Here is a 10,094-nt window from a genome sequence, read left to right as displayed (position 1 = left end):
TGCAGAAGTACATCTTTTGGGGATGGAACCTGACTATATTGCGTGTGTTTCGCGGGGAATTCCCAAAAGAATATTTTTTCTCTCCGAAGTTCATTATCTGTATCTGTATCTGTATGCTACTGCACAATCGCCTATGGTGGGGCTATCACGTGCAGGTGCTAGGTAACGCTGTCATGGTGCTGGTTGATGACTAAATTTTGAAGTGCGCATGGGTGGAGAGTTGGCCGATATTTATCTTGTCTAGTTGGGTTTTGAAGGCGTTCAGTGTGGGTTGGTTTTTAGTAGCGTCAGGTAGGAGGTTCCATTCGGGGACTGTCCATGGGTATAACGAGTGAAGATAGTTGTTTTTGTTTGACTGGATGCGCTGAAGATTTAAATTGCTATTGGATTGTCTGGTAGTACGTCTGGTGGTTGGCTGGTTACTGGGTAGATGAATTTGCAGGTGGGAGATATTACTTGGAATTATACCGTGAATTTCTTTGAAGATGGTGCATAGTCGAGCTCTGTTGCGTCTTTCTTCCAAGGGGTCCCAGCCTAGCTCTTTGAGCATTGCAGTGACGCTCGATGAGTAACTGTAGTCCCTCAGGACGAACCTGGCTGCACGTCTCTGAACTTTTTCAAGCACGCCGATGGTGTTCGATTGGTGGGGGTCCCATATGACTTGACAATATTCCAGAAGTGGTCGAACGAGTGCCTTATATGCTATTTCTTTGGTGTGTTTATCACAGCTGGATAATGTTCTTTTGAGTAGACCAAGGGTTCTGTTTGCTTTGACAGCAATTTGGTTTATGTGTCGATTCCAAGTCATATCAGAAGTACATCACAAACTAATTATGTGGCCGGCCAAGAACCATGGTGGCATACCACCAACTTGAAGGGGAGGGGTAGCGTTATAGAAAAAAAACAATGTAACTTTTTTAAATCGATGAAGTTCTTAATTAGGCCCAAATGCGCTAGATCGACGCGCGTAAAATCCAACTAGAGATAGAACCCAAAGAAAGCACGACTTACTTAATAATTAATAAAATCAAATGTATAAAGACAATACACCGTATTAAAAAAAAAATATTTTGGAGAATGGTCGTTTAGGCTTATATATAGCCTACTACAAGTAGCTTTAGATATGATCAATCCACATATTTTGTAAATTACTTGAAATTTATTTCAGAATCAGATAACAAAAACAAGTGGCAGACAAGGGCGGATCCAGAACACAATTTGGGGGGGGGGGCCAAAAAAATTTTGGTCCCCCCAAAAAGTGGGTCAAAAAAATTACGGCGTGGGGTTCGAGACCCGCTTAAGGGCCTCGAAAATTTTTTGGATTCTAGATGCTCTGTGGTGCGATCTGAGGCAATTTCTGACCACTTTAACCAATGTTTTTTGAGGAAAAGATGGTGGTGTACTCATTGCCTGCCTTTATTGCGATGTCACATAAAAAAAAAAAATTGGTTTCGTTTTTTTTGGGGGGGCCATGGCCCCCTTTGCCCCCCCCCCCCCCTGGATCTGCCCTTGGCGGCAGACATGGAGCATATGGGACTGGCTAGTTTAAAATCTGCAATTTAATAGACGATCGAATAAAAAACTAGACCGAGACAAACTCACAAACATTGAATCAAAATATTGTACTACCCGGCCCTTTGTTCGAGAGTTGGTTGGTGGACGTGCGTCGGTGACACTACTTTTGTTTACATGGACAAATATTGTAAAACATTTTATGATTTCATACGGATGCATGCATGGAGTCATAAAATGTATTACAATATTTGCTGTTGCATATTGACCTCGCCCTACAAAATACATTCTTGACTTTATAACCACACGACGAAACGTTTTCGTTACTGTGTTCAACTGACGACCAGCCAGTGAGAGTACTTTTATAGGCTGTGATACAAGAATCTTAATTGAATCTCATGCATTTTTAAGACGTACGTTTCATTTGCATTTGACAATACAGAGTGAGTAAAATAAAAAAGCGGAACCCAAACCCCAAAATTATATTTCATATTTAAAAAATATGTAGCACCAAACATGACTGGAAAGCCAATTTCATAAGCTACTTTTACATGAAAAAAATTACTGAAATTGCTCAATCCGTTCAAAGAATATCACCATTTAAACACTGACCCTAAAACCTCTTTCGTCCTAAAATGCGATTTCAAGAATCATCATCACAATTGTCTTCAAACATCACCAGATGTTTAAAAACCTCAGTTTAAAAGTTAAAAAATATTCAACAAAGTCCTTTTGAAGGCCCGTCTTTAAAAAAAAAAGGTGGACTTTATAAATCATATTGTTTGCCTAACCAGGGTTGTTAACATACTACAGTTGTTGGCAGTTGTTGAAACAAGTATTCTGTGTCATTTTCTTTGTTGTTCCAAACAGTCAGAATACACAATAAACTGCATGGGTTTTTTTTTTTGGACGAAACAAATTTAAGGGGCATTGCCGGCGTTTAAGTGGTGATATTCCTTGAACGGATTGAGCAATTTCAGTATTTTTTTCATCTAAAAGTAGCTTATGAAATTTGCTTTCCAGTCGTTATTATGCTTGGTGCTACATATTTTTTAAAATATGAATTATATTTTTGGGGGTTTGGGATCCGCTTTTTTTTTTTTACTCACCCTGCATAATACTACATTTTACTACTACTAGTCATTCAATGACAATAATTTGAACGGGCATTTTATGAAGAAAAAAACTGTACGCTGAACACTCTTGAAGAGATGTCACTTCGGCGGGCCCTTTTCAATTAGGGTAACGAAGTTTTTGGACAACGTATCTAAAGGCGGAGATCCATCTAAGAGCCTTTATTGAGGTTATAATTTCTCGTGATGAAACTGCTATTTGCTAGATGTTAAGCATCATACGATTAAAAAGAAAATATATATAATATAGGCTGTGTCAAGAATCCCTCGTTCGGATGCCCAATTGTTGCCCGAGGTTTTCTTGGATTTAGTACAGCGAAAAATAATTGATTTCAACGGGAAGATTACTTGGAAAAGGATCCGCAAATGTGCTGACGCCACGAAACCACGAATACATTTAATTTCATAAACTGAGCTAACAACTTGACAAGATAAGCGCACAGCTCAATACAATGCCTTCACAATTCGGTCACAGATCCGATGAGTGTCCTTCACCTCGCACTCGCAGCCGAAGCTAGCTAGCTACAGACAGACTATTGTATGTTAATCAATCTCTAAGTCAGCCCGTTTAATAGCCAGGGACGTATTTTTATTGCCTTGACCTGACGGTTCTGGCACGCGCACGTAGGCCAAGCTCAGTGACCCAGACTGTCTAGCTGAGGCCTTGAGACCATGGGTTACCTGCAAAACACTAACCCCGAGGACCTCACCCAAGTACATGTACTTGAAAGGTTTTCGTTTTACAAACCTTATAAATGGGATACGTCGAGAGTAAAACACGGCAGTGTATACATGTATTTGTAGTTTCTTGTGTCTGATTATGGGAAAGCTGATTATGGGAAAGCTGATTCTACATGAGCGTATTGAGGCAGTTGCGATGCACTTTTGGCTAGTAAGATGGAGCGGTGTTAACATTTTGCCAAATATGAATTAATGTTCTGAATTCCATTTCCCATCTTGTTGAGCACTGCTCAAAACACTGCACGACTATCGCACCCTTGTACCTCCCCCTGTGCTAGCTCAGTCAGTATTTCAGATTGTAGAACTCGAAAATTTCAGTCTCTTTTTTTTTCACACACACACACTACCAACTCCAACAGCCCGCTGCCCTAGAAAATTGGCGGTCCTTCACCCCCCCACCCCCTCCCCCAAGCTGGCAAGAAATTGCCGCCGCTTATTCAAACCATGGAGGTAGGAAACCGGCCAGCCATCTCGAAAAGCCTGCATTCCATCCAGGGCTCAAAATTGATTATCAAATTTCGGGTCAATTTTCGACAGCTGTGTGTGCAAACATGCAGACTGTGTTGCTGACTTGGCAATCCATATCCCAGAGACTTGTAAAGTCGGTAATATTTGGCTTTGCAGTGCACGAGTTTCTCCGTTTGATTCAAAACGACATAAAATAAAAGGCAACTTACACATTTAAATATTTCCCCCCTCCAAAATTCATTCTCCTTAACCAAAGCAACTCATTGTGTGTTTTAAATATTTTTGACATGAAAAAGAAAAGATTAATCAAATACGTTTAAAATAATGTAAAAAAATTAAAAGTTCTGTTGTCGGAACAAAAGGTGAACAATTTGCATGCATAGCGTCGACGAGAAATTTCTCCGCGATAGAGAAAGAAAGAAAATATTTTAATCATAATTATTTGGCAGAATTATTGTCACAGCCTTTGGCCATGTTTTTCTCATCACGACTTTGTTCCATTTCCGAAGAATTGGTGAGGCATTCTCGCGATTATCATTTTTCTAGGAAATCGGCACGCGGACTCTGGATGATATCCAGGCACCACGCGCGCGCTTTGTTGGTAGAATCTACCACTTATGACATGTATAGGGATAAATTGTCGGAGGGTTGCTAATAAACAATAAAGATGTAAAGAGAAATAAAACTAAAACAAGATACAAATGACATAGGTAAGGACTAGAAGTTAAAACTTAACGCATGATAATATCTTTGGCTGTGACTGTTTGCGTTTTGGAATTTTTCTCGTTTATAATTTGACTTCCCACCTACCTAATGAAAGAGTGGAACAGTCTAGTTAGGTTCGCGCGCGTTCATTCCCCGAGCACGTGAACTTGTTTACATCCATAAAGCGGCCAGTGACCAGAAACGTGCACTGTCGATTCTGCACGTAGGCGCTGGAGCTTTCGAGGCCAACGTTCGTTTTACGCGTTTCCGATTGTCCGTGCGCTACAGGTTAGATTTGATTTGGGACTCGACGAGGAAGCTTGGGGTCTGTCATTGCTCCTGAAGTTCTGCTGTTTTTTGTGAGATTTATCTTACGAAATGTGCAGACCCAAGTTTCTTCAGCCCAGCGGGGTGGTCGTTGGGCAGGGAGCGAACGGCAGCGGGCAGCCGCTGCAGAATCTACAGCAAATCGGCCAGTTTCCCGGGGGCCCGAGTTTCCCTTGCTCGCTTCCACCTCCACCATCCCCGGAGTTTGATCGGAAGTCGTCCAACAGTGGGGGATTTTCTCCAAAGCCGCTCACGGTTGCTGAAAGCAGAGTCGGGGAGAGACCGTTGGGGAAACCCGTCCGTGCGGGGAGCCTTTCCCCGTCTTCCCGAGGTGATGCCTTGCCGAGGAAAGCGTCGCAGAGCCCCACCAGAAGCATCGCTCCCCAGGCAGCTGGTCAGTCGCAATTGGAAGTTGATGTGACCTCTCTACAGAGAGGGATTGCCTCATGTGCTGGAACCGTATTCATGTCTGTTTTCAGTAAGTTGGCAGATTCTTTTTGTAGGCCTAGGGGCCTACTAAACTTATTATTAGCGTGCCCTCCCCCGTAAAAGTCCAACCCCGCCTCCTCCGTAAACCCGCGCCCCCCCCCCCCCCCCCCCCTCCGCTTCTGAAAATTGGTGTAGGGCAAGGCCCTACTTAACTTTGACAAAAGATTTTGTTTGTTTCCGCCTGGCTTTGATACTTTTTTCATGGTAGAATTAACAGGGATACCTGTACTTATTACTGTACTAGGCCCTATAATTGAATTAAAAAAAATCCAGCCCTGTTGTTCCTTGCTTTCTCAATAAAATGGGCCTTCGTACTCAATCGTATCAAAGCACTATAAATCAATGTAACTTGTAAGCACGTTTCTTGACTTTTTTTTTTACACAGTGACTCCACTAGATGTGGTTAAAGTGAGGCTCCAGGCACAGCAGCAACCCATCGAAACCATACGTAAGCATCAATTTAACAAACTTTTTCCAAACTTCCTATAATTTTGCTCTTAATCTTAAACATCATTCATCTTCAGTTTCCAAACTGTGTGCAACTTCGCAATTCTGTCATGCAATGTTTAACTTCCAAACTTTTCACTCTTCATTGTTTTTTTGTTTTTGTTTTTCCAGGGTCTTTTCGTCCAGTTTTTGACAGTCACCCCCACTCCACCCTCAACCTCGTCCCGTATAGAAGATACACCTGTCTTCCTGCAACTCGCTCACATTCCCACGTCATCTGCCCGAGTGCCACATCAGCCTACAGATTCAGTGGCACCTTGGTAAGTAAAACGTCATATTGGGTGGTTGTTTTGGGTTTTTTTTGGAAAATTTCTCAAATAATTATTAACATAGAAATAGCATAACTGATCACTTTAGTCTGAAAGCAAATAAAAAAAAACCCAATACATGGAAAAGTTGCTTAAGTAACTTAAGAAAAGTTACTTTAGGCCAAAAAAAAAAAGTCTCCGGTTTCTGGTATGGAGCTTGCCCAAAAAGTGGTGCGGCGACGCGGCTTTTTTTTTTTTTTACCTGTTTTTTTTTTTTTTGGCTTCAAATGTCGGCTGATGACTGCAAATGGTGCCCGACTAAACTTAGTGCAAATATATGGGAGTCCAGAGAGGCCACATAAAGCTTATTCTCGATCATAACCCCATCTAAAAACACGTTAAAATTGTGCAGCAGCAGGATTCCAGTCAAACCAGTGAGTTTGGCGGTTTTGAGACATCATCTTGTATTGAAAAAAAACCTTTTTCATTTTGCCAACGCGCATGGCTGCGGCGACGCGCGCGCATACCAGAAACCGGAGACTTTTTTTTTTTGGCCTTAGCAAATCCAGACTACATATATATTGATTGGAAGTGGCGACCTCAATTTCGGATATTTTTTAAATGCTGACAACACTGCTTTTAAATGTTGACATCATTTAAAAATAATGCTTCATATAAGTTGTCGAATTCTTTTTTTTTTTTCAGGAATGGCTCTTAAGTGAAATGTTTGTTTTTGTTTTGTTTTCAGGATGCCTTTGCAAAGATTGTCCGAAGTGAGGGCTTGAACAGACTGTGGAGTGGCCTTACTCCTGCCCTGTAAGTTTGAACACACTCTCTTCCAATTCTCGATTTCTGATTTAAAAACAGCCTTTTTGTACAACATTGGGGTCTACCTGTGTGCTGCAGAATGTGGTAGTTTCTTTCTTACAATATTTATTGCACATTTTTAAATAAAATATCTTGCATGGTTTTGTTGCAGACTGATGCGTATCCCATCCAATGTGATCTATTTCTCCGTCTACGAGAAACTGAAGTCGGCGATGGGTTTCCAAAAGGGCCGCACAGACAAGAACAGCTTTCTCATCACTCTGTCTGCAAGTGGTACTGCAAGAGGTAATTTGTCTTTAATGTTTTTCTTAAGAAAATGATTAAAATAAATTTATATACACTCTAATTAACTGTACGATTAAACTGCAGAACTTACATTTTTAATTTTGGATAATTTTTTTGGGGGGGGGGGGGTACTTTTCTTTAAAAAAATAAAAAAAAACATTTTTTCCCTTTCATATTGTAGCTGTCTCCGTGACGACCATCAGCCCGATTGAGATGATCCGCACCAAGATGCAGGCAGAGCCCACCTCGTACGCCCAACTGATGCGCTGCCTTCGCCAGGCCATCAAGACTGAAGGTCTGTCGTCCCTGTGGAGGGGTCTTGGCCCTATGCTCAGTCGGGACGTCATGTATGCAGGCAAGATTTTCCTCTCTGGCAGTGTTGTGGTCTAGTCCATCGCAAGTCCGGTCTAAAGTACGTCACAAGTCCTTTCACAAGTCCAGTCCCAACAGCAACATTGGATGAACAAAGGACTGCTTTCATCACAGATTGTTTGAATGGTTTTGACTTGAATCGAGTCTGGAGGACTTGTGAGGACTTGTGATTGACTTGTGAGGACTTTTCAGGACTTGAGAGGACTTGTGATTGACTTGTGAGGACTTGTGACCGACTTGTGAGGAGTTGTGAAGACTTTTTATGATGAATTGGGATGGGCAAAGTTTCTGATACTTTTATCCCCTTTGTTTCAAGATTTGTAAGGACTGCCAAATCTTGACTGTCCTACTTCTAATTTTTTGTTATGATTGAATTCTCCTCGACACCCTACAGTGCTGTACTGGACCAACTACGAACTCTTGAAGGCTGAATTGTGCAAGGTTTGCAACACCACTGACCCAACGGTTGCCATGACATTCTGGGCTGGCGCTGCATCTGGAGTTGTAAGTATAGCAAAAATCAGATTATCTGAAAATCGGAAATAATTGCTTCGAAACAAATGTTATATATTATCTAAAATATTTACTATTGCACTATGTCAGCAAAATCTAATTCCTCACATTAGTGTTTGGAAATTAGCCGGCCTGTATTGTTCCACTGACTGTTGCTGATGATGCAGATGAGCAAACTTACTTTTAGCCAATCATTCAACCAATATGCAAATGAGCAAACTTGCTTTTAGCCAATCATTTAACCAATATGCAAATGAGCAAACTTGCTTTTAGCCAATCGTTTAACCAATATGCAAATGAGCAAACTTGCTTTTAGCCAATCATTTAACAATATGCAAATAAGCAAACTTACTTTTAGCCAATCATTTTACCAGTATGCAAATTTCACTTAACTTATATGCAAATTGGAATAAGTGGAACAAAAGGAGCTTAGTTTACTTTGCATTGTTTTTCTTTCTCTTTTTGTTTAGCTGGCTGCAATTGTGTCCACACCATTTGATGTCGTCAAAACCCAGAAACAAATCACCATTGGAAAAGCATCTGCACCCACCGGTAAGTATCTTAAATTTAAACTTCAGAAACACTAATGTGTATGTAACCCGTTTTTCCAAGACAAAATTTCAATTTTTGCTCACATTTCAAAGGTCCAATATTCTTGGTTTGTAAACAGCATGGCATACCACATGATTTTGGGCCAAAAAAAACCTAAATTACAAACGTAAGCCTGCTTAGCCAAACTGTTATTCATTGTGAGATATTAAATCACCGAGATATTAAATCACCGAGTAATTATCAAAAAAAAAATGAAAAATTGGTTTTAACTCATGGCAAATGTTTGTTTTCTATTTGTGCAGTCATTCCAAAATGCAAGACCAATAGCTGGGCTATCATGCGGACAATCTTTGCCGAAGCTGGAATGAAGGGGCTCTTTGCCGGTAAGTCCTGCAACCATTGTGACATTTTCTTAATGTATAGACAATTTGCATTTGGCAGCCATCTTTGAGGTGTGTATTTTTATGCTAATTCGGTAACATAATGCACGAGCAGTTAACTCATGCGCACCCCAGTGGAACAAAACCACACACCTCAAACATGGCGGCAGTGCAAATGATCAATTCTTATTGGTCACGTACGACAGAAATGTATTGATTGAGTCATGCTTGAACTAACTTTTTCATTAAACAAAAATTGCAACTAAAACTTAAGAAAATTGATGACAGTGAAAGTTTTCCCCCTCAAAACATTATGAAATGTGTAAGAGCATTGAATGGTGCCAAATTTTTAATCCTAAAGTACACTAGAAATTATTTTGTCACAAAAAGAAATGAAATGCAATTGATTGATTCGTTTTTACAGGCACCGTGCCGCGCATCTGCAAAGGGGCGCCCTCCAGTGCCATTCTCATTACAACCTACGAGTGCTTCATCTCGTACTTCCGGAAGCACAACTTGGAAAGGGGTTACTGACCTTTGAACCCTGTTGGTGAAAAAGGTCATCGACCTATGAACCTTGACAACGAGCTACCCGAAAATCACCGAGGAAAAGTTGACACTTCCCACGAAGAGAAGTACGAAAAGAAATTGGCACTTCAAAAAGTCAGAATTAACCAGTGAATATGAATAGAAAGTCCTCCACTAGGTATGCGACATTTACTTCATTTGTGATGAGTCTAAATGTTAAATTTCACATTACAAGATGCTGACTTATAGATGCTTCCGAAAAACCAAATGCACACTTATTTTAATTGCTGAATGGGCGACATGATGTGACGATCCCTGCATGCAGAAACGAGTGCAGTTGGTAAACTGTGAGACAGTAAAAACAGTGAATATGTATCAACTTTTTGGAACTGTTTTGGTGTTTTTGTAGTAATGATTTGTACATATTTCGCTGCTTTGAAGCTTTTTCGAACTTTGTTACTTTTATAGTTATTCTGTGCCAGTGAATTTGCAACCTTATTGTTAGT

The 10,094-nt window shown here is 40.6% G+C and overlaps 1 protein-coding gene across 1 annotated transcript; it reads left to right on the top strand.

The window, feature by feature from the left end:
• The first annotated feature begins 4,736 nt into the window (after positions 1 to 4,736).
• LOC119745934 (solute carrier family 25 member 40-like) lies at positions 4,737 to 9,809 on the top strand. The gene is made up of 10 exons (XM_038222638.1): positions 4,737 to 5,364; positions 5,761 to 5,823; positions 5,994 to 6,142; positions 6,879 to 6,946; positions 7,110 to 7,243; positions 7,425 to 7,598; positions 8,010 to 8,119; positions 8,599 to 8,680; positions 8,983 to 9,063; positions 9,485 to 9,809. Exons 1-10 carry the CDS (start codon positions 4,938 to 4,940, stop codon positions 9,592 to 9,594), a joined length of 1,398 nt encoding a protein of 465 aa, XP_038078566.1. The 5' UTR covers positions 4,737 to 4,937; the 3' UTR covers positions 9,595 to 9,809.
• Positions 9,810 to 10,094: the final 285 nt, after the last annotated feature.

This window comes from Patiria miniata, unplaced genomic scaffold (assembly GCF_015706575.1).
Source record: "Patiria miniata isolate m_02_andy unplaced genomic scaffold, ASM1570657v1 HiC_scaffold_7, whole genome shotgun sequence".
Classification (NCBI taxonomy): Eukaryota; Metazoa; Echinodermata; class Asteroidea; order Valvatida; family Asterinidae; genus Patiria; species Patiria miniata.
The sequence above is the reverse complement of the archived record's forward strand: the minus strand, read 5'-3'. Positions and strand labels throughout refer to the sequence as shown.